At 34.5% G+C, this 26,699-nt stretch overlaps 1 protein-coding gene across 6 annotated transcripts in view; it reads left to right on the top strand.

Annotated features, from left to right (window-relative positions):
* Positions 1–26,699, top strand: part of LOC145690860 (uncharacterized) — an 89,901-nt gene that overhangs the window by 45,985 nt on the left and 17,217 nt on the right. For 4 of the 6 annotated variants that reach the window (XM_081766230.1, XM_081766229.1, XM_081766232.1 and 1 more), the window contains exon 3: positions 78–8,283. The exons of 1 other annotated variant lie outside the window; for it this stretch is intronic. In XM_081766230.1, the coding sequence (XP_081622356.1) occupies positions 78–960 (883 nt within the window). In that variant the 3' untranslated portion in view covers positions 961–8,283. Of the gene's footprint in view, positions 1–77; positions 8,284–10,949; positions 15,448–26,699 lie in introns of those variants that run through there. One more of the 6 variants, XM_081766233.1, reaches the window with a different exon arrangement.

Here is a 26,699-nt window from a genome sequence, read left to right as displayed (position 1 = left end):
TTAAACACAGCTTGCGGTTTTGTGTAACTGGAATACCTTTCCGTATTAAGGGTTAAACATTACTCCATGTCTTTCAGATTTCACTCGCAAGTACATCATTTAAATAATCCCGTTGACCAAAAGAGTTCTTCCGAATATTATGAAAAGGCTCTTTCTCATTACTCATCTTTAAGAGCAGTCACTTGCACTCCAAAACAGGACAAGGAATGTTCACGCCAGCTGTGTGATCATACAGTACCTCTACAAGCTAGTATAAAACCAAGCACGTTAACTCGTGGAGTTTGGAAACCACATAAATGCAAAATTTGCGGCAAAAGTTTTGAGTACCCATCACGTCTAGAAAGTCACATGTTAATACATACAGGTGAGAAACCACACCAATGCTCTTTCTGCGAGAAAAGATACACGTTCAAAGGTGATCTAACGAACCATATCAAAACACATACAGGGGAAAGGCCACATACATGTAATGATTGTGGGAAATCATTTGCTCTAAAATCAATTCTTATCAAGCACACTTTAACTCATACAGGTGCGAAACCATTTTCTTGCAACAACTGTGGAAAGGGGTACACACATAAATCCTCTCTTATTTCACACCTGTTGATCCACACGGATGGTAAGTCACATTCATGCAACAAATATAACTACGCTCCTGCGCTTAAACCGGCAGTGACAAATCACCCATTAACAAAAAGGATTAAGCGACCACTTTTATGTTCCTACTGTGGGAAGACATTCCTTAAAAAAACAGATATGAATGTCCATATATTAACACATACAGGTGAGAAACCAAATCGCTGTCCACGTTGCGGAAAAACCTACGCGCGGAAGTCAAATCTAGACATCCACTTATTAACCCACATGAGCGAGAGCCTATTTGTATGCCATATTTGTGGGAAAACATTTTCGAAGAACTCAAAACTTAATAATCACATACTAAATCATGCAAGTGACTAGTCATACCTCTGTCAGGATTGAGAATAGGTAATTGCCCACAAATCTAGCCTGAGGAAGCATTCACTTACAGATGAGAGGTCATGTTCACAATTTAATTGTCAATGGGGATATAGGTTGTACGTGAACGTGCTTTAATTCACAAGACTAAAATTTTTTATTAATGTTAGGATTGTATTCAAGCATATTGGAATAAATTATTTGTGGCTAAACGGCTGCTACATCACATACTTGAAAACACACTATGTTAGAAGCAGTTTAGCAAATCAAAAGCGATTAGATCAACTTCGAAAAGATAAGAGAGATGATCTTTCCGGTATCATATTCACAGAGATTCATATCATATTCATTAATTCATAAACTCTAAATTAAATTTCAAAATTTTGCAAAAAGTCTTACGCTTTTGCATTCGCTCGGAAGCTTTCGTCGTCGTTTTGAAGAAAGAAAAGAAACGATAATCGTTATTTGGGAAATATAGCTCACTGGTAGAATTGAGAGGTATCTACGAAGACGACGAGCGTTTTTAGTTTGTAGGGTATGTGGGTAGAAATAAATAAGAACAGATATTTAAAAATAGAGAGTCCAGCGTCTTGGTTTACTAAAAAAGAAATGAAGATTGTTAGGGCGTTTAGGACTTTAGATGCGTGTTCCATACCTCAATTCCTGGACGTCGACTGGTCGTCTCCATGTCTTAGCCTCTCTACCAAATTGGCGTGGAAGTTGGAATAGATCTCTCTTGTTGCTCACACTCGCTTCTCGTGTGCTTCTGCCCTCTTCCGGGTACTGGAACTTTTTTATACCATCAAAGAAGAAAGATGGCCGTCGAAAATACGGAAAACATCCAAAGTACGCATGTGTAATCATTGAGGAAAGTGCAAGGTTAATGGAATTCTCGACTTATTTAATAATTTGTCAACAGTTACAAAACAATCCGGTTACATAAGTTACATAAAAATACACAGAATGAAAAATGAGGAATCGTCTGCTAAAGAGAGCTTTGAAATATTTCCTGACTGTCTTATTATTCCAAGTTATGACTGTTATACATCATCCACAGAAAATAAGGAGGAAAAAATAATAAAAAAATGAAATCGTTATTAAATCTTGAATTGTCTTTATACTGAATACTAGTAATATGAGGAAAATCCAATATCTCTACAAAAGTTATATTCAACTAAATCTACACTTGAAATAATAATTTCCATAATAGCATGGTCAAATCAAAGATAAGGTTCTCACTGTTTCCACGAATTTCCGATGGCGTAAGTTAGAAATTGTCTTAGAACCACATGTCAACTCCTACAACTAACATAGCAAGCATATGCCTATATTCTTGCAAGGTGTTATATCTTCCGAGGAAAACAAAGCAGGTGATGAAAATTACAAAATATTTTCCTAATAACAAACCTCAATGTACTGGTCACGAATAAAACCTTTTAGTTAAATGCAAAAAGCAGAATAAACCAATAAATTTGAGATTAGTAGTTTATGTCTTATACTTTATCGTCATATTGTTACTGTAATTAGTACTTTTCGTTTATCCCGAGGCTTCATTTCACAATCTGTACATGAAAACCTTTATTTATTCCAAGTTTGTAGAGGCGATTGTGAACACATTTAACTTCACAAATATGTCTTTGGTCACACTCGTAACCTATTTCTATTATGCCAGAACGCTGGAGAGAATTTCAAATAAAGCAGACCTCCAAAGAAATTCTTTCTATCGCACAGTAGGTCATTTTATTCCTTCTACAACTTCAAATTATTCATCTAAAATGTATTTTATTTTTCCACAATAATTACGAAAAAGGGTAGTACATAGTTGGGTCAGTACTGTATAATGACATTGCATTCCTATTAGCACATTTTAACCCACAGTAAACTTTTTGTATACAGTTGCGACTGTAGCAAAACAATCGACTTTACGCAAAATATTTTCAAAAATCTATACGCTAATAAATATGTAATTTGCAAGTTTCTATATGACATTTCGCATAATGGACAAAGTTATATCTGTTTAAATATGAAGAATGAAATGTATTGTCAGAACAAGTATCAAAGAAAGAGAAAAATGTCTTTAGATTACAACCTTAGGGATTCGAGTGTCTGAAAATTTTGTCGTACGGAATCGTTTTTTGGGGTAATACCTGTCATTCGATAAAAGAATTTACAATGCAAAAGAAACTGCTACAAATGAAGTTACCAGTTCCGTTTCATGCACCAAGTACACTACTGTTTCAGAAACTAAAAATATCATTGCCGTGTATACACATTCTCCAAAAAAAAATCATTCATACATATGAATAAAAGAAACTTCCAACTCAATTAAAACCTACACCAATATAACACTAGTACAATCTTAGAATTCACATACAAAACTTCCGTCTAAAAAAAACTCAAAATTCGTTATTTCACATGAGAATAAAACTATGAGAAAAATAAATTGCCAGATTGTATCAAACATATGCCAAACTTGCAGTTTAAAACACCCCAAGCTGATGTTACATAAACATCTTTTCTATAGCTTAGAGGAATACTTTGTCTAATCTTTCTCTATAATGTAAATATTAAGATTTACTTGAATGTTAAAATATATATATAAAACAAAGTACAATTTATATTTTTTTAAGAAATTACACTTTTAGTTTGGTATTATTGTTACGTATATATTTGGAATGTATATTTGTATGTTAATTATAATAATGTATCTCAAGACGAAGCCACGAACGCAGAATTCTTACGGCGGAGAATGAAATAGATAAATAAAAAAGAGATAGTTCACGTTTCTTTTACTCTTTCATACCACAAAACTTCGCACGTAATATGTTTGAAGTAACATTTCTTCAAAACTTAGATTTGTTTAAAATGTTAATTATGAGCCTTAAGACGTTCCATCACTTAAATAATATTTTATTATCTAATGGGAAATACAAAATAACATAATATTAGAAATCAGTAGAAGTGATAATTGAGTTTCTCTATGAAAATAATTTCGAGTAACGTTAGATTCAGTTAAGTATATTTTCAGCAATATATAAATAGTTCTTTTTCGTTTAACATAAACTCGTCAGGTAATATTTGCCTTAAACTTCGCAACCTTAATCGAACCCATGTCCAAATTTAATATCTTCTTTTTATATTCATCGTAGGGTTAAAAAAATATTATTTCAGTCTCAAATAGGTTCATACTCTCAAATGTGCAGAACGTATGTCCAGACCACACATCACAATACGGATCTATTAAATCTTTCTGTCTCTGAAGAACGTATATACTACTGCTTAAAACGGAAACATTTTTAAGCCCGTGTTTTTCTGCTTAACAAGAGAAACTTCAAAAAAATTGGTTCGATCAGTTTGTTTCAACTTAAAAAAATGGCAACTTTCACTTCCAATTCTGTTTACAATTAGTCTTATTAAATTTTTACGGTCTTCTTACAATTTCTGTATACCTAAATCCTCCATCAGACCAATTTAGATATAATAGCACTATAGTAGTTGCAGGTCTAGCTTTGTCGTTAATGAGCGAATGCCGTGATTATGGTCGGCATACCGAGATCATAGCGCACTTGTCGCGTTAATCCCTTTCATATGAGAAAACACCACTCCATGAGGGATCAACAAATGAAAGGTATCTAAATCAAAGGTATCTAAGAAGAAAAAAATTCAACTTATTTTGTCTGTTCCACATACTGTATATTACTATCTAAACCAATAAAATTTAAAATTAATAATAAACCGCAAAAATACGGTCTCGTTATTTTAAAACAAGAGACTATTGATTTATAATTGCAATGAATTTGAATGTGTAAATAAAAATTTCCCAAATACAGTTACTGGCTTTTCATTCTAAAACTCGATTTCAATTTTATGTTGGGGCCGCGGTGGCTCGCTGGGCTTTATGGTGTACAAACAACGTATGCGTGTGTTCTCTCGGGGTTCTTCCGTTTTCTCCCACTTTCTTCATTCCACCATTTCATTCATATCTCATCATCACCGTTTCTTTAACCTAGCCGGCATAAGTGTGGAACGTAAAGCTTATAGATTTCATTTCAGTTTTCTCTTATATATCAATATCTTAAGAAAGCAAGATTTGGATTATTTTTATAACAAACATGAAAATAACAGGGCGTTCTTCCTTGAAAATAGGAACAGATAAATCTATAAAGAAATGATTAAAAACTATTGCTTCAAAACACCATAACGCACTTTTATTCTCAACGACTGACTCAAAAAATGCACTTTCAGATTTAATACAAAACACCGGGAAAATTTTCGAGATATTTAATTTTTATTTTCGTACATGAAATATCTGGTAAATAGTACTAAATTTAGCTTTTCCTGCAGTGTCTTGCGTGTGATGTCACACCACCATAAAAAATAAACTTTGTATTTCATCCAGCAAATCTCTTACTGTCTTAAATAATGGTGATGAAGTGTGGCTTGTATAAAATCTTGTTCCCGTTAGTGTTAGCTTCTTATGTGAGAGAACCACAAACAGGAAACCTAAGTGAGAAAGATTCCGAATACCCAACGGTTCTGATTTAAATCTAGTGCGCATTGAGAACAATGGTAATGCTCTGAGTCAACACAAAGCATACGTTCACTCTTCACCAATGGCAGGCCTTTCAACCCGCGACGCTGTTGTGAAAAAATTCAACTCGAAGGTACATTCGTGCTGCTGTGAGCAAAATTACATCCAAAAACATAATACAGCTTCAGGCAAAGAGCCCTATCTAATCACTAATTAGCTGAAAATATTAAGCCATTTCACTTAGAAAGATCTACAATGAAAGACAAAAGTTCAAAAAGTCTGAACGAATTAAAAAGGTTGGCTAATGGTTGAAAAACTGTAAAAAATCGTGACGAACTTGAAGTTCTCATGCATCTAGAAAAAATTCCATCCTAAGAGAACACGTAATAATTTGGGGGTAACTTTTCGACATAGAATACCTTTGATTAAAGTCGGGCTAACTTCACATGATTGATAGATTTGACACACAGATTGTTCCTTTCAAGGGTCTCTGACGATAGCTTAGGAGTTGTTTAAGAGTGTTTTAATAAAGGTATTTACAAAGAGTATATAAGGCCGAACACTGTGTTCTTAGAGCTTGTACTTTCGAGTGATTTTATAACAAATTTTAGTTTATAAATAGGTTCACAGCGCGGAAGAACCTCAGTAGCCCTTGTTTACTTTATGGATCGTAAACACCTCATACTGAGTGTTAAATCATCAGTTGCTAAGTGATCATCAGTAACACTCCTTTTCAATGTATATCCCAGTCCTGGGCCCAAACCAAACATCACAGTGTGTTCGGAAGTACTTAACTCTAATTTCAAGATCAAAACCCATACCAAGGGAATACGACCGTTTGTAGAATCAATTGTTCCATCTTTCAATCAAACCAATATGCATGCCTCGACTGATCAATATAATCTCTACCATGATATAGGTATATGTAAGTATTTCAGCGACAGAACGCATACTTATCACGGAATTAAAACAGTACCACGTACCAGTTTCATTACATTTTTTATCTTTTAAATTACTTTTAATTATCTTAACTAAATTAATTACCAACTATTACATTCTCCCAACAGTAAAAAAAATGTAGCAATTGTAACCAAATTACTTTAAATTACGCAAGTGCGGTCCCTAACCTTTTCTAAATATTGTTACTGAAGATTAGACGTGGCTTTCTAAATACAGCCCGCTGACAAAACGTCATAGGGCAGAATGCAACCTTCTCCATAAGCCAAAAAACCGCCAGTCAAATCCAAAACCAAGCATTAGCTCACTATTTTCTACGATAGTACCAGCATTACGCTTTTTTTTTTTTTTTTTTTTTTGTTGTTTTTATTATTTTTATAAGACATAGTTAATGGCTTATTTTACTTCGAGGTATGCGGACCGAGTATCGGAATTAGATTCAGTGGCGTCTGTTGCGTGAGAATACCACAAGTTATACGGCAGTGATTCTGCAAAACTTTTTATCCCAAAATGATATCTGTCTTGTCTCACGCTAACTACTCACCAGATCTGGCCACGTGTTATTATTTTCTATGCTCTAATGATCCAAGGGAAGGAAATTCTATTTTTTCCTTCAGCTCCAGTCTCGATTTCAATTGCCACACTACGTACATATTTCAATCTATATATAAAACAGTAGCTTTTAATGCCATTCTTGTCATATATCGTGGAAGTAGTGGAATTCACAATCAACAATATTTCATTCTTTATGACTAATTGTGAATTTATATCGTCCTGCTTATTTCTTTTATGAGTGCTAAATATTAGTATTGTCACTTGCTCGGTTATTTTCTTCTCTTATGTTCTTTGATGAATGTTTAACACATTACATGATATGGTTTAATACAGGTGTTCATTGTCTTTTCATAAAACATGTGTATTTTGATGCTACATTCTCAAAATTTAGGAGGTGTGCATAGGATGCATCTTGAAATTGGCAATTGTCAAAACTAGAACTGGTAAAAATTAGATGATCTAACTTGTGCTCTCTCATGCCAAAATTCAAATTTGAGAACGTTGACCAAATATATCAGTTTGAAATTTAGTGACAATCCATAGTCTAAGGTTATTGGTGTAAAACTTTTAGAACTTGCAACATAGTAGGCAATTATCCACATCAATACATATAAAATAACACAACTTTCATACTATGAACTTTATTTACAACTCAAAATGTAAGGTCATTGTGCACAGTCATCTTACTGAAATCTGATTGGTTGACTTTTCCCTCAAGCTTAAATTCTGTACTTGAAACCTGATAGGTAACATATCGGCATATAGTAACAATGTAGAACTTTGAATATTAGAATTGTAGTTGTGATTCGTAAGATAAGATTGTTGTCGCAAAAATTTTTAACACGATAACTTATAAATCGATTAATATGCAACAACGCTATGGACGTTAGTCACAAATCACTGTCAAAAATTATTAATAGAAAGTAATTCTTGGCACAGTTTAATTCGTTGATCACCGGATGTCTATTCTTGATACAATCTAATTCGTTGATAATTTCAAATTTTTGTTTTTTTTAATTTTTCAAATAATTTTAAAATATTTGAAGCTTGGCATTGAAGTTACGACGTATAGTCTAAATTCATTATTTCTGCTGCAATTTGATTGGTTGATTAGCTGCAAGTTATTTCTGGTGCAATTTGATCGATTGATCACATTCACATCATTGCCTCATGTATTGTCTAAAAGATTCAAAAATTTTGCTTATCATATTTGATCACTGTTAAAATTCTTAGTTTAAAAAATATGTAATTTGAAACGTTTTTGTTTGAAAATTTCCGATGATCTTTCAGAATAAAATGTTTAGTTTGGAAACTTTAATTTAACATTTTTTGTTTGAAATTTTGGTTTAATGTTTTTTTTTTTGTATACAATTTTTTGATTAACAATTTAATTTGAAAATCTCAATTCTAGTATTTAAATTTTCTAAAAACATTTCAATTTTTTCCTCTAAATTTTTTTATCATTGTTTCGAACACTTAAATTTTCAGGTTGAAAATTTTAGTTTAACAAGAAAAGAAATTTGATAACTTTGCCAGATCTTTTATTTTGAAAATAATGATTTGAAAATTTCTAGTTTGACACTTTTACTTTGAAATTTTTAGTTTAAAAATGTTGGTGTGAAAACTGTTTGAAAATCTTGGTTTGAAAAATTTTAGTTTGAAAATTCTTTAAAAATTTTGCTAGGTGACCTGCAAACTTTCTTTGCCTGCAACTTAATGTCCACGTTCGTATTTTTAACCATTACAAGAAAACATTCAAGTCTGATGGGATATCACAAATATACTACGTAGAATTTTGTCAACATTCTGAATTAAATTCCTCAAATTGTTCTGCTTAAATACCTAACGTTTGAAATTTCCATTTCTGCCTCCCTTTCTTTCTAGTTTTTATGCGTATTATTATATGAGTTCATAGTTTATGTTTCAATTTGCGTCCTATTTGCTTGAAGACTGTAGATAAGGCATCAACTTAGCCGGTTTTAAATCTGAAGAATTACCTTCATTTGGTCACTCATTACGCACAAATCTTGTAATTTATAGAAGCCTCATAGTCACAAGTAATGCGAATAAATTCACCATTGTCTTATTGAAGATATTCTTATATATCATCGCCTCAAATTTTTGCATGCTAGTTTCCTTCTCAGATACGTTACCGGAATAACAAATTTTCTGACTTTCCCCACAATTTACCGCGTACTTACTTCTGGGTGGATAGGAAAACTATTAAATGGTAAACACAAGCAAATGAAAAATGAATATCTTGCAGGAAGTTACCACCAGAAATGTATTCGTTTTGTTGTTATTACAGAGCTGTAGTGTGATTATCAGCATAACAGCGATGAAGACTATAGAAAGTGAGGTCGTTGTACCAGTTTGCGACTTTGCAAACATATAGTCCAAGTTTTCTGTATCATAGCGGTAATTCGGTTTAAAAGATTGGAGATATATTAGATTGTATAGATAAGCATACTTCATTTGCTTACATGATTTCAGATTAGGCAAATGAAAGCCTCCCGAAGGCACTGTTATATTTCATATAATTTTGCAATGCGATACACGAAAAGCATCCTTGGTCTATCCCTGTTTTGGTGCTACCTATACTATCTACTGAACTAAGTTTTGTTTGTAGTAACCAATATCAATATAACAATAATATATTGTTAAAATTTTGCCTATCAAATACAGTCTTGCCTAGAACTTGTAGGCTTTTATTGTTAGTGTTACAGCAGATCACTCAGTTTTAATTAAATTCTTAAGAGAGCAATTCTGTTTTCAATTTCCATTAAGCTCAGAAAGAACAATGTGAGATGGTGAAACGCCGATATACCAAATTTTTTCACTGGAGATCGCACGTTCACCGTACCGAGAGACAGACTCTGTTGTTCAATCTTTAAAAAATAGAGAGCGCCTAAACATATCGAGTTGAATAGAAGCACCCTTCAAGTGTGAACTACGTAGTGTAATTCAGTTTCTGCAGGTAGATAAAATTTTCTCTAATCCAAAGATTGAAAGGTTCAGAAACCATATTCTACCCATCCCCCGAACCGTACAATTGACGAATTCCTATCAAAGTAGCCTTCTGCCACAGAATTCCAGTTACGTCTAATCTCTTCGTGTATATTGCAAAGTATTTCTTTAAATCTTGAGAAATTGTAGAAATTGAAATCACAGGTCTCTTACAAATTTACTGTAAAATTTCTTAATTACCCAAAACATACATTGTGACTATTATAATATTACGACTGGGGAAATTGAATTACGTCACATAGTGCCTACTTGGCGGCGCGTCGATTCAATTCGGTATGTTTTAACGCTTGTTACTTCATAATGACTCAAACCTAGTGTGTATTTTCGGTATGAGGTATGTACGATCTCTAACTACAGATTTATCTAATCACGTTTCGTTATCTCATCTGGTTCTCCTCTGTGGCTTAACAGAGCTTGAGGAAACGCCTATTAATTTACGAATATTTCCAACAGCCACTTTCTATAAACGTTTTATATTTTGCTCTTAGCTATTCGACCCATGCATGATTAGTTTTACTCAGCACTTGAAATTAGCAATGATCCTTTGCTTTCTTTCCATTATTTATGGTATCCGCGACCAAATAACCAACCTGACATTTTTTATATAAAAATCATATGCATGTCACAAATAAAGTAGCAGTATGCCGCTTGAGTTCAGTGTTTGATTTTCTTCGAGATATTCGAATTCACACTATCCATTTTTGTACAATTTTTGGAAGATCCTACTTCACAAAAGTGATAATTGACATTTTTTCTACTGTCATTCCTTTTGATATATTTAAATCACAATCATGGTCGCAGAAGAACCTTGTATACATGTTTAAAGAAGATAGATAAATAGCCCTTGTAATCAGTTTTTATTTATATATTATAACATCTTTCAAAACAAGTACTTTCTGTTTCATGGCATCATTTGTTTCAGATTACGCTTGCAAACACATCCTTTAAATAAAAATTGTAATGAGCAGTACTCCTTCAGGAAAATAGAGGGTACATTAGAGTGTAAGAAGCCACTTCCTCAAAACTCATCTTTGATGACTGTCACTTGCGCTCTTAAAGTGGACAGAGAATATCCACGCCAGCTCTTTGATCGCACATTTCCCTTACAAACTAATATGAATACAAATATGTTAACTCACGGAAATTGGAAATCACATAACTGCAGAATTTGCAGTAAGAGTTTTGAGCATCCATCAGGTCTAAAAAGACATATGTCAACACATACAGGTAAGAAACCGAATTCCTGCCTCTATTGCGGGAGAGGATTTGCGCAGAAATGTCATCTCTGGAACCACATCAGAACGCACACAGGCGAAAGACCATACACATGCAATGATTGTGGAAAAACTTTTGCTCTAAAATCAATTCTGAAAAAGCACACTAACTCACACTGGTGAGAAACCATTTGTATGCAATGACTGTGGAAAGGCATTCACAAATAGATTTAACCTTAATTCTCACGCATTGTCCCACGTGCAAGATACATTACATTCATGCAATAAATATGAGAACGTTCTAGCGCTTACATCACCTACCAAAAAGCATCGATTAACTAAGGCAACTAAGCGACCACATTCATGTTCTTATTGTGGGAAGGCATTTGTTAGAAAACTAGATATGAACGACCACATATTAACTCATACAGGTGAGCGACCACATTTATGTCCACATTGCGGAAAAACTTACTCACGGAAATCAGTGCTAAACATTCACATATTAAATCACTCGGATGAGAAACCATTAAGGTGCCGTATTTGTGGAAAAATATTTGCGAAGAAAACAAGCCTCAATCACCATATACTAAATCATTCCCTGCCAGGATTGAGGAGAGGTATTTTCCTAAATGTTTGGTCTCAAAAAGCTTTACCCACAAATAAGATAACAAGTTAACCCCAGTTGTCAAGGAAAAATAGGCTGTAAGTCAGCGCTCTTTAATTCACTAACAGTTTTCATTTATGTGATGATTGTGTTCAAGCATATAAAGATAAATAGCTTGTGGTTGAACGCGTGTTACATGACGCCTGAAAAGACGTATTGTTAGTAATGTTTCTTTTAGAAAACGTTGACGTTGGCAGTCTAAAACTACGTATTAACAAAGACTACAGCTACTTGTCTTACATTTTCTGAAATATGCGTAACAAGATGTTGAATTGTCACTTACTTGTTCAAGGTTGGTAGTTATAGATACAAGGTACCACCTAATCTTTAAGTATGAAAAACCAATAATAGCTTGAGCAGGAGCTTTAGAACACGTGTAAAGTAGCAATATTAAAATGTTTATTTATTTATTGTATTCTGAATCTCCCATTCCTAATACTCTTCTAGTTAGTATTAATCTTATCTCGTCCAGGGGCACTCTCTGCCCCCGAAAAACATGCTTGAAAGAAACTGTTAAGGCTACTCTAGTTGCTGGTGATTAAATTAACTTAGAAAAGCCATAGAAGTGATGTTTACTGAATCACATTCAAACACAGGTTGTAATAGTTCGTGAACTCTAAAATCAATTTCGAAACTTGCGCAACAAATTGCATCTAATTAAATCTAAACTGGGTCAAGTAATTCCTGTAATATCACACTCAACTTAAAGATAAGATCCTCCTTATTTACAGGATCTTAAAATGCTGTATTTTTGATATTGCATCTAAGGAAAGCGTTATCTCGTATAAGTGACTTAGCAGGTTAATGCATATATTGCCGCAAGATAATAAAATATCCGAGAGAAAAAAGAGCAGGTTTAAAAAACGAAAATATTTGGCTTAATATAAAGTCCGCAACACGAATAAAAATCGGGGCCGCGGTGGCTCAGTGGTAGAGCGTTCACCTCTGGTGCTTGGGGTCCCGGGATCGATCCCAGCCCCCGCCAAGTGAACTTTGTGGTGGACAAACACCGTGTGCGTGGGTTTTCTCGGTGTTTTCCTGTTTCCTCCCACTTTCTTCATTCCACAATTTCATTCATTACTCATCATCACCGTCTTCTTTGGTCTAAGCGGCATAACCGTGGGAAGTAAAACTCAAAGACTTCACTACGACTTCACGAGTAAAAATCATGTTCAAATGTAAAATCTTATTTTCATAAGATTTAAAAACTTTATTTTTCTTTTTTTTTTATAGTAAGTTCATATTCTTATAATGTGCAAAATTTGTTTTTTTTTCATGTCCTGACAATATGAATTTATTATCTCTCTCTCTCTCTCTCTCTCTCTCTGACGAGCATATATACTGCTTTTAACGGAAACATTCTTAGAACTGAATTGTTCTGCTTGATTAATTAACAAAAGACATCATAAAGATTGATTCTATCAGATGGTTACATCAAAAAAATGTTAATTGTCACTCCTACTTATGATTACAAATAATTTCAGTACCAACATTCTGTTTTGTAATTTTTGAATACTTAAATTTTCCTTTACATGAATATCGAGATAATACCATCATACTTTAGTAGTTACTATTGTCGCTTTGCCGTTAATGAATGAATGCCGACATTATGTCATCATAGCGCAGTTGTTTGCGTTCTTCTTTCGCATACAAGAAGACACTACCCCATGAGGATTCAACACATAAATGGTATATCATCACTCCAACGTATATCTAATTTAAGAACAAATAAAAATTCACTTTATGATATTTGTTTGAATACCGAATATCACTGTCTAAACAAATGACATACTATAATAACCCACAGAAACATGGTTTCGATATTTCAATACAAGAGACTACTGATATATATTTTCGATGATTTGGTTGTCTCCATAAATATTAGCAAATAAAATTTCTGAATCTTGATTCCAAAATTGGAAATTCAATTTTATGCCGTACATCCATATCTTGGAAAAGTAAGTTTCGAATTATTTTTGTAAAAAACACGGAAATAAATTTCATTTTACTTTAAAAATTAAAACCAGGTAAGTCTGAAATTAACACCTAAAAAAATATTACTTTAAAGTGTCCCAACGCACTTTTATTCTCGACTTACTTAAAAAATGTAGTTTCAAATGTTTGATACCAAATCCCGAAAAAGAACATCTCCAGATATTTTTGAATTCATACCATGAAACGCCTTAAAATACACGTAAATACAGCTTTTCCTGGGTTGTTTCTTGAATTACGTCATACTGTCATAAAAAATAAACTATTATACTTCATCCAGTAAATCTGTTACTGTCTTAAATCACGATGATGAGGTGGGGCTTCTGGAAGATCTTGTTCCCGTTAGTGTTATTTTTGCGTAAAAAAACAAACGACATTGTGCATTCAGAATGACATTTAATTCTAGTGTGCATTGAAAACAATGGCCATGCCCTGACATCGATATAAGCATACGTTTAAGCTTGATCAAATGTCAGCCCTTCGTTCAACCTCGCCGTTGTGAAACAAATACAACTAAAACGTCACTTGTGCTGTTGTGGGAAAAATTATTCCCAAAGCCATGATGCAGCTGCGGGTAAAGATCCTGTTCTAATCACTAATTAGCTGAAAGTATTAAGCCATTTCTCTTCAAAAGATTTACAATGAAGCAAAAAGATTTAAAAAGTCAGAAGGAATCAAAAAAATTAGCAAGTGGCTGAAACAAGTGTAAAAGTCCATAACCCAATTAAACGTTCTCGTGCAACAAGAATTTCAGTCCTCAGAAGAGAGAACGTCAGAGTTGTGCATTAACTTTTCGACAAAAGTTAGTTTTAAATAAAGTTGGGCTAGTTTCACACGATTTAATACAAAGCTGTTGTTCCTCTCACGGAACTTTCAGGGTAACTTTTGAGTTGTTTTTGCAGATACATTTGTGTTTTTGTACAGATATTTAAATAAGTTTGAAATTCAAAAGCTATCCTTTATAGTTGGTACCTTTTAAATGATTTTATAATTAGTTTAAGTTCAGAAACTCGTGGCGCAATAGAAGCTCACTAGCTCTTTCTTATTTAATAGTTTGTAAACATTATTTATTTGACAATTCTGTACTCATGCTGAAGCTGCTGGCTAAGTGCGAAGTTATTAATTGCTGAAGTATTCTTAGTAACAAGCTGCATCAAAGTATATTATGTATACTCTAGTCATGAACCCAAACATCACAATGTGCTCGAAAGTACATAACACCGATATCAAAGTCCAAACCTGTCCCAAGGGCATTCATCCCTGTAACAAAATTATTAGTCTTTTGTTAAAACCAATATGGATGCCTCGACGAAAGAATATTATCCGCACCACGATATAGGTAAGTATTAAAGGACAGTGTGTGTACTTTCCAGAAAAATAAAGCAGCAAGCCACAAAAATTTTCATCACACTTTTTTATCTTCAGAGTTCCCTTTGTTTTTTAAATTGCTTTTAATTGTTCTAATTAAACTAACTACCAGCTATTAAATATTCCCAATAATAAAATGTAACATTTGTGATAAAATGAAAAAAAATTGAAATTCCCATGTAACAAACATCACTGACTTGCACCTTTTCATTTATCTCTAACAGGATATTCAGTTAAATTGTGTAATAAGAAGAAAGAACTTAATTGTGTAGATTCTATAAAATAATAGATTAATTAAACACATTACTTTCAGTAAATAATAAATATCTAGACATACTTTCATATTATTTAAAAAGTGATATTCCTGATAGGGTACATTCTACCATATCAACTTGTCTACTTCAGTATGACAGTTTTGATGATAACGTTACGATTTCATGTATTACTACAGAATCAACAAAGAATTAGTTCCTTTTAGCAGTATTTCGACAAGAAGATTTAAATACCAACCACATTACACAAAAGAGACCTTTCCACTTATAAAACGTTCATAGAAGTAGCAAGCCGACACAAGATTCATTCTCATGGAAATATATAAGAATGGAATTAGAATAAGAAGTACCAAAGAAGATACTTGGACTGGATATGTCTTACAAAGGTAAGGTTATTTCCTATTATGTGTATTTTGCAATTTCCAAAAAATGAATGGTACTGTCCTCATAATTTTTAGCTGATCCTTCAGGAATTAGTACAGCCATTCCAAGTAGATTTGGAACCATATGAAATGTATTAACATTCTTCTATCACGGTCCACAAACATTTCGGCAGCTCTTGAACTCCTACACAAAAGAAGTTTTCTACATAAATGTAGTAGTAATGGGGCTAGTTGATCGAACTTTTGTGCCCCCTGGAGTGGCGCCCTTGTCAAAGACTTGGGGTACGGAGGACGACCCCTCTACATTTTGGCACGGTTACCTTGGCCTACTCATAATTTTTGGCAGGGGTACATAGGACCACTCCCCTTAAATTTTCAAAATTGCCAAATCTAAAAATTGGGTATGATAGCCTAGGACCAGGGTATTTACCTCTATAAATGTTTGGGGCCCATCTCGTTCCCTTTCATGGGTAAAAAATTGCCAAAATGTCATTTTTTAGGTTATTGAAATAATTTATTCCCTTCGATGAGGTCTTATTACCTTATATGGTTATATGGACATTATAGGGGTCCATTCCCATTCATAAGACATGTGTACATTGGTGTACCCCTTTAAAAATTTGGGAGGGGTACCTTGGCCCACCCCTTAAATTTTGTAAATTGTCAAATTTAAAATTTGGTATAATAGTATAGGACCCTAGTATGAATCATAAATTTCGGTGGCCCATCTCGTTCCCCTTCATGGGTAAAAAAATACCAAAATATGAACGTAAGCAATACATTGTACCACGTGTTCGGTTTTTGATCTAATTTATCCCTTTTGATGAGGCCTTATTACCTTATATGGTTATATGCATGTGTACAGTGGTCCATTCCCTTTTATAAGGCATGAATCCATTGGTGCACCCTTCTTAAAATTTGGGAGGGGTCCATTGGATGACCTCGTAAGTCCAATTTAAAAATTCGTTATAGTACTATAGAACCCTAATAAATACCACTATAAATTTGGGTGGTTCATTTCGTTCCCTTTTATGATTAAAAAATTGTCAAAAATTCGAGTTTTGGAGGTTATTGATCCAATTTATTCTCTTTGATGAGGTCTTATTATATTATATAATTACAGACGTGTTCAAATTACTAGACTCAACATTCGGTTTCTGAATATTTTACTGTTCTTACAATATTGTCAGAAAACGCGTTTGAACTTAGTCCAAATTACTGTTCTGTAACTCTGTTCTAATTTCTTGCGGTCATGGCACATGCTTTTCAATATCAATTAAACAAATGCGTACGTGACATTAAATATAAATACTATACAGTATGTGTATCTAAATTGGAAACAAAAAAATGAAACGGAATACTTACAAGAAAGTGATCTCTCGCCCAAAGATTACTATTTCGTATGAAATCCGTTGTTCTTTATTAAGTCTTTTATCCTTTGTGCATGGTATATACAAGTTTAGCACATTTTGGCTTCAATTCAGCATCATGATACCACAAATTGTTGATCTTCTCGATCAATTGATATTTGATTGTAATATGCTTCTTTAGCTTTTCCTTCATGAAGCTCCATGGGTTTTCAATCGGGTTCATATCAGGACCATTGCCCGGCTACGGAAGAGAACTAATTTCGTTGTTCTCGAAGAATTTTGTAACAGTTTTGCCCCGGTGGCATGGGCTCCATCATGCATAAAGATGAAGTATGCGTCATCAAACCAGATTCCAGTCTGGGGAAGCAGTTCTTCTTGAAGAACTTGTAGGTATAGTCATGCTTCATTGTTCCCTCTATTATATGCAGTTTCCCAAGCCCGAAAACAAAAATCACACCCCAGATCATGACTGAAGTAAGATGCTTCACTGTTTGTTGGAGGCATTCCAACTTGAATTCCTCCTCAGGTCGAAGTCTCATATATTGTGAACATTCATCAGGCACGAAGACACGTGATTCGTCACGGAAACATCTATTCTCCAATCAGCAGCAGTCCAATGTTCTAGGCCTCGTGCCCATTCGAGACGCTTCTTTGCCATGATTGGAGTAATTTTTGCTTTCTTTCTAGCCTGAGTGCTTTTATTCCCTCAGCAAAGAATTCTTCGAATATTTTCAGGCGAAATGTCTACACCATACTCAGCCATTTTTATGTTTAATTAACTAGAAGTTGCGTTTCTGTTTCCCAGAGCCAATCTTTTTAGTTTTCTGATACCTCTTAGCGATAGTTTTGGAATTCGCCCACACTTCCCAAGCCTATTTTGTTTATACACTTGCTTCTTGCTCATTGGAACGGAGATTTTACACACAGATTTTTGCCCTACTCCAACTCTAATGGTAATTTGTCGTTGTGTATATCTTCCTTCTGCCAAAAGTGTTTTGACAACCACTTTACGCGAAGAAAGGCCTCCGTCTTTTCAAATTATGCCGCGATTATAGGCACTGGCGCAAATCCCGGGGGATGAGGGGACATGTCCCTTCCAATCTTGAAACTAGGGGGACTGTCCCCTCCAGTAATCCGATTTGAAATGCGTTTTTTGATGAGAAATGTGACGATGTGTGTCCGATTGCCACAAAGGAAAGTGAGATGAAATTCATGTCCCCCAGAATAAGTCTCAAATATGCCCGCCGCCTAATGTTGAAAACTCTATTCCCTTGATACTCCACAGCATTGTTTCTCAACTTCATAAATGTTCTTAATATCGCTTAAAAAAGGTATTAGTCGCCCCCCCCCCCCAATGTTAAAGACAGATTTGCGTCGCTGATTACAGGACTTCATAGAATAAAAGACTAATACACAAAACACGTCAAGATCACTTTAAACTGGCCCATTCGAACTCTTGAACCCTTTGAATGTCGTAACTGCTTACGACTGCAACCACAATACTTCAGATTGTAACTTGTTGTTAGAAGCCACTTTAGCTGTCTATAACTGAAATATCACTTTCAGAACTTCCTCCCCTCTACTCATGCATCTGCTGTTCAACGGTGATATTACCACTTCAAGTGTACAGTAAACAAATGGAGCATCCTATATTGGTGGTTTAAACCATTAAATTACATGCAACATCAATTTCGCATTTTTCGAGGTTGAGTCTAATAATTTGAACATGTCTGTATATGGGCATGTACAGACGTCTATTTTTTTAAGATATAGGTGCATTCGTGCACCCCTTTGAAAATTTGGGGGTACATTGGCCCACTCTTTAAGTTTTGGAAATTGCTGAATTTAAAAATTCGGTATAATAAGACTACAATATATGCCACTATCAATTTCGGTCTTCCATCTCGTTCTCTTTTACGGTTAGAAAGTTGCCAAAAAATTAGCACGATCACGTGTTCTGTAATTGACCCAATTTATTCCCTCTGATGGAGTCTTATTACTTTATAAGATTATTTGGGCGTGTACAGAGGTCAATTCTCTTTCTTAAGGTATAGGTACATTAGTGCATCCCTTTGATGAAGTCTTATTACCTTATATGGTTATATGTTCGTGTACAGAGGTTTATTCTCTTTCTTTAGGTATTGGTACATTAGTGCACCCATTTGAAAACTTAGGAGGGGTGCATTGGTTCATCCCTTAAATTTTAGAAATTGCCGAATTTAAAATTTTGGTATAATAGTATAGGGCCCTAACAATTACCATTATAAATCTTGTTCCTTTCATGGGTATGAAATTGTCAATAATGTAAATTTTGGAAGTGATTGACGCCCCTTTGATAAGGATTTAACACGTTATATGGGTATGTTCAGGCGTTCATTTCCTTTATAGTACATTTCTATTTTGATGCTCCCTTTTTAAATTTTGTTAGGGTACATAGGACCATTTCTTAAATTTGGAAATTACCGAATAATAAAATTCGGTAAACGTTCTCTAGGACCCATTGTAAATGTTGGTGTCTATCTTGTTCCCTCTTATGAGTACAAAAATGGCCAAATATTCAAATTTCGCCGAATGTTAAAATTTTATCTTCTTTGATACGGCTTCGTTACTTTATATCAGTACAGGTTTATTGCTTGTCATAAGACACAGGTATATTTGTGCACCAATCTTAAATTTTGGGAGGGCACATTCCGTCACCATTAAGTTTTGGGAATTGTCAAATCAATATCTTTTAATTCTTCTTAGAATATGGATATGTATCATTGTAGAAATTTGGGTGGTTCAGCTTATCCCATTCATTGGGTAAATCATTGTCAAATATTTGCATAGTTACGTGGTCAGTTATTGACCCTTGATTGAATTGCATTATCTTATATGGGTCCATGACATTGGTACATTGATACGTTCCTCTTAAGCTTTGCGAGGAGTACTTAGGATCACTCTGCTTAAATTTGAGAAGTGTAAAAAAAATTACATAATGTAGTACATTTCATTGGTCTTGATTATTCCCGCCTATGGGTAAAAGAAATACCAAAATATAAACATAAGTAATACGTTGTACCACTTGGAAGGTGTTATTTACCTTGATGAGGTTTGACACGTTATATGAATATATGGTAATGAACAGGGATTCATTTCCTTTAATGCTCCTTTTCAAAATTTGTTGCAGTACTCCGTAAGTTTGGGAGTTACCAAATAACACGTTTCTACAACACAGCTGGTTCTGCTTATTTCCTTCTAAGGTAAACTATTGCCGGAGGCTATCGACCTAATTGAGACCTAACTACAACATATAATTATATGGTTAATTCTAAGACTTAGGTATATTGATGCACTTCGGGAGTGGTAGATAGGTCGTCTTTAAATTTCGGAATTGTGATAAACATAATTCTAGTATAAGATCATTGGTGGAAGATTACTGAAATCTGATTGGTTGATTTTTACCTCGAGCTTTAGATTATGGAATCTGATAGGCAACCTTTTTGAAACTTAGAGTTGTAGTTATGACTCATAGTCTAAAGACAATATTTCAACAAATGATACCTAATATTTTACACTTTCAAATTTAGGCACAACTCACTGTTTAAGGTTATACCATCTGATCGGTTAATCACTGACAAAGTTATGGTTGATGCAATTTGATTTGCTGAACACTATCTTCCATGCTATCTGATTGGTTGATGACTTTCAAATCTTTGTGATTGGCTGATCACTATTTTTATGCAATCTGATTGGTTGATGATTCTCAAATTTTTCTTGCATGCAATTTAAAAGTTTTGCTTAACATTTATCGGTTACTGTTTAAATATTTATTTAAAAATCTTGGTTTGAAAAGTTTTAGTTCGAAAATTTTGAACGACAAAGTTTGAACATTTTCGTTCAGGCTTTCGTACTCACTGATAAATATGATCAAAACCGTTTATTCGCTAATCGAATAGTTAAAATCGGATAAAGTTTGACAGTTAACTGTAAAGCTTGAAGTTATTTTTGGTGCATTTTAGTTGAAAATTTTGTTTTCAACATTTGTTTGAAAAATTTTGTTTCGAAATTTTTGTATGAAAATTTTTGTTTTCAGAATTTTTAAGTTTGAAATTTTTTCATTTTTGAAAAATTTGTTTCAAAAATTTTTTGTTTGAAATTTTTAGTTTGAAAATTTTATTTGAAAAATGTTTCGTTTCAAAATTTTGTTTGATTTTTTTTTGTAAACTCTTGCACTCATTGGTAAAGAACAGTTCCGAAAAGAACCGGAACTGTTTAGAGCAAAATGATTTGGCAACACTGTTTCATCATGATGCAATAGTACACGTCAGAACATGGTAATTCAACGTCATCAGTTTTGCATCATATCCGCTTATATACAGAGTGTAACATAAATACATGGCCAAAAATGACGAGGTGATTGAGGGACATCCAAATAAGTAGTGTTTCTATAAACATGGGTCCGATGCCGCTTTGTTTCCGAGATAGAGTGTTCAAATGTCGACTTCTCCAATGCTTCACTATGGGGAAATTGATTGGAAATGTCCAATATTACAGGAATAACCAAGTGAAATTAAGCCTATGAAAATACATTTACACAAACATAGACAATGAAACTAACCAACATTTGAGGTTATTAGGTTGTCAGTGTTGCCAACTTGGTACAATTCTTGTAATACATTTCGTCACTGTCTTTACGAGCACTGTCTTCCAAAGTTTGTATTCATTTTAAACGAACGCTGTGGCCTCCGTCGAAGCCACACTCCTCCGTCGAACTTTTCTCAATTACTTATCTTTGGAAACATGCAATATTTGTGGTCTATAAACCGTTGTTTACTTTTGTGAGTCTTTAATTGGCTTCACACTTGACACCTTGTCTTTCGAAAACGAAGCGGAATCTACCCCATGTTTAGGAACGTTTTGATATCAACAATCATATGCTAACGTGTGGGCGTCTAGTGTTATTTGAAAACATAATACTTTGTACCAGGTTGGCAATACTGACCACCTAATAACCTCAAATATTGATTAGATTCATTGTCTATGTTAGTGTGAATGTATTTATAGAGGCATAATTCCACTTGATTGTATTATTCCTGTAATATTGAATATTTCCACTCACTTTCCCACAGTGAACCACTGGAGGAACTCGACATTTGAACACACTGTATCTCGGAAACTAAGGGGTATTGGACCCATGTTTATAGGGACAGTTTTACTTATTTAGGTGTCCTCAATCACCTCGTCTCTTTTGGTCATGTATTTACGTTACACACTGTAAAAGCTTCGCTCGAGATAGTATTCATCATACCGTCATCATGGCTATTTCTCTACAGTTCCTAAACACACGTGATGCGATGAAATCATTTACCAAGATTACCGATTTACAACAGAATATACCTTATAAAATCTTAGCTAGCCAAATGATCCCTACAACGTTTGGATTAAAAATCGTAGTGAAACTTAAAAATGATAACAATATAATTTTACCAGCAAGATATTTACCCATGAAGCTCCAAAACAAGAAGAACTATTATGTTTCTTAAACACCGGATCTGCAACTTTATGCTACAAAGGATTTTTGGATCGAAGTCATTAATTTGAATTTTGTACACAGCCTGATCTGTGAATTTGGTTTGATCTGCAAATTCCTTGTCAGCATAACGTCACCAATAGCTCTATGTCTTGCGATGAAATCATCAGTTCAAACATCAGCAAATTCCATTCCAATGACGTCTCAGCATATAAGCAATAACCCTATGATCTGTGGTGAAATCATTCGAGCAAGCGCGTTCTAGTTGAAACGATTTGTACTTCTAACGTTAAATAATTCCTTTTCGCAAGCTATTACCCAATAATTATATTTAAAATAAAACATGTGATGAATGGTATCAGTGCTACAACGTTTGAACCTGTTATTCGATTGAGCAAAGCAGATCAATTTGGTGTACAGAATACAACTGAACTTTGAAGAATGGAAAATATTATGTACACGAATCGACTAAATGAATGATTATTTTCACGATGAGCTACATGTGACCACAGTCAAATAATTAGGCTTAAATCATGAAGTGGTGCTTCGTACAGTCTTCGAGGAGAAGATGGCGCTGTTACGTAAAAAAAGAAAAAGAAAAGTACACTACATGTACCTCGCAACATGGTGTACCTCACACAAACGGAATGGACCAAATTCATCAATGTATTCCAGTGTGTAACACATTCCGTTGAAATATGCAACGAAACCAATATATTCTTGAAAAAATACTATTTTGAGAAATGTGTCATGCATATTGTACAACATGTGTATAGACGGTATGATGATTGTCAACACCGTTCGTGGATTCATACCTGTATTGATCAACAGTTTATTTGTGATCATATGGACATTGAGATTCCATCTATCGATATTGCAATAGACTTTAGAAGACTTATATTGGAATTAAAATTATACGCTAAAGACAAACTAGTGCAAGAAGTACAAAATACATTGTATCGACAATGTAAGATCCTTTATCTGGTATGGATGGATGTGATTAATGAATGCAATGTAAAAAAATGATTAATTTCAGTGATTTGTGTTTTTCTTTCCAAGTACAACCACTGGTGCTATTCACCCGGTTCTCACTGGTTCGCTAAAACCAATTGTCAAAATATTTCGAGTTCACAGTACCATTTGTTATACCCAAACATAACAGTAAATTTTACCCTAATATATCCAGAAACAGTATATTTTAGTTTTACTGTATTTGTTTTCAGAAATTCTTACAGCTACAGGGTTAAACATATGATCTCTCAGGATAGGATATAAGCGTTTATTTCTTAATCTCAAATGCTCACATATTAAGAATGAGAACTGGGATCACATGAGTGTATGGTGACGGTTATTTATATTTTAAACGCATTCACACCATTATCAACAACTGTCGATACATTGCTGGATTAAGGTCTTTTCAACATTTTTTCACAACCATCTATCATATAATTAGTTTCCAAAATTTTTCCTAGTGATAATTTCGTCACACCACCTTGTATTAGGATGCTCTGTAAAAATCTTCCTGTCACTTGCGGTATGCTTTAAAAAAATTGTTTTTCCTATATAAAGGTAACCAAGAACGTTCTGCCGCTTTTTGTGGAGGCCAGTGTTCAATTGGCCCTCACACTGTGAGTTGAATGCGAATGAAAATAAGGCGAAGGTCACTTGGTGTGGGTATATCCAAAACTACCTGGTTATGGCAGTTCAATTACACCGTGAACTTGCGTAAGGACAGAATGAACATGGGACCTCCACAGAGCGCCATAACAGCGTGTATGCTGTACAAGTTCAAACTGGAGTCAAACGCCGCTGCAGCAGGTCGGAAGATATGCCAGGTGTTTGCTGAGGATGCCGTGACTGCGAGGATAGTGCAGTGGTGGTTTAACAAGTTTAAGGACGGTGACGAAACCCTCGAAGACGCACCACGTGCCAGACGACCAACACATATACAAAGTGAAGATATTCATGCAGCAATTGAGGCGAACACTGGCCAGACATGTGAGGAACTGGAACTACAATTCAGTGTGAGTGGAGAAACCAATCGGCGGCACCTCCATTAACTTGAAAATAGTGCTCTCAGCGGGTTGGGTCGGGTTGAAAACCGACCCGACCCGACCCGATTGACTCGACCCGAGCTGATCCGATTGACCCGACCCGAATAACCCAACCCAACCCGAGTTGGGTCGGGTCAACCCGACCCGTTTGAGAGCACTACGTCACCACACTGGGTGAACGCCAAAATGCACTCCCATTGGAAATTAAACCCGGACCACGTGTACCGAAGTCTTACACGTTAACCACTAGCTAGATAAAACGGGGGATTTGTATATGCACTTTATGGAATATTTGGCAATTGTAAGGTTTGGTGATTTCTTTTTATAACTGATATTAATGTCCGACGTGGGAGAATTTTTTTCTTGCTTTAGTTCTATGTGAGGAAATTTTTCTTCAAGGTCAGTGTTCTCACCTGCTCGGACGGCAGGGAGTCTTCTCGGAAGGTAGTAGCAACAGTCTCTTGGCGGAGACAAAAGGAAATCGTTTAACTACAACGATAAAAATTGAGGAAACGGGAGAACATCTGTGATTTTTTCCAACCCTTCAACTTTCATTCCAAAATAGGTTCTTATGATTCCGGGACCCGCGCCACTTTGATTTTTTTTCTCGGTAATTAAAACGTATTTTACAGTATATATAGTTGCAAGTAAGAAGATATATAATATGAATTAATTTTAAAATACAGTATGATAATTAATTATAAAGTACTAATTTTATTTCATCACTTTCAGCCCAACAAATGAAATTCAAACAATTCGCACCCTGGGTCTTGGTCATCAATACTGCGTCTTATCCCTTGTCTTACATAGTCAAGTCTTGGTCCTGCATTTCGTAGTCTTGGTGATCTTTAATGCTGTACAAGAGTCAAGAATGCTAGCCTCATCAGTACAAATGAAGACCAAGTGTAATTTTGATTATCGTTTTTCATGCTATACGGAAAGCAAGAAAATATGCTCATCGCTATTTGGTGATCACCAAAACAAGGCCAAGAGCAAGATTACTATGCAATTCGTCTTGCATATCCAATCTTTATCTTGTTCTTGTATCGATGTTCTTGGGCTTGGTGAAATGAAATGAAATATTCAGTTTAAGGTCCCTCGATTCTGCACCGAGGTTAAGGGAGATGGTGACCATGAGAAATGAATGAAATGGTGGAATGAAGAAAGTGGGAGGAAACATGAGAACCCCGAGAAAACCCACTACACGGCGTTTCTCCACAAAGCCCACTTAGCACAAGCTGGGATCGAACCATGGGCACCACGCACCAAGGCTGAATTCTCTACCACTGAGCCCCCGCGGCCTCGCTTGGGCTTAATCGTCCATATCCAATCTTTCTTTTGGCCTTGCTTAAACAATTTCTAGTTTTGTTCTAAATCAAGACTCCATATTGGCGTAGATATTAATAAAATCAATTGAAAATTGTTATTTTTAATTACGCAGCTAGCGAAAAACAGCAGCTTTTGACTCCAGCCGAGTTTATTTTATTTATTTATTTCATTTTCCGCCGTAAGAACTTAGCGTTCATGGCTTCGTCAAGAGATACAGTTACTATTACAATTAATAATAATAATAATTACACGAGAAACGCTACAATTAATAATACAATTATTTAAAAAATAATATATAATAATACAATATATATAATAATAATACAAAATATATACGTAACAATAAAACTTAAACTAAAAGTGTATTTTAGAGAAAATATAAATAATACCTTATTTTATATATTTCAAAATTCAAATAAATTTTAATATTTACATTACAAAGAAAGATCACACTGAAGATATTCATCTAAACCATAGAAAAGACTTTTAAGTAACAGTAACTTGAGTTGCCTTT

Source organism: Thermobia domestica, chromosome 7, assembly GCF_964235325.1.
Source record: "Thermobia domestica chromosome 7, izTheDome1.hap1.1, whole genome shotgun sequence".
In the NCBI taxonomy this organism is placed as follows: Eukaryota; Metazoa; Arthropoda; class Insecta; order Zygentoma; family Lepismatidae; genus Thermobia; species Thermobia domestica.
The sequence above is the reverse complement of the archived record's forward strand: the minus strand, read 5'-3'. Positions and strand labels throughout refer to the sequence as shown.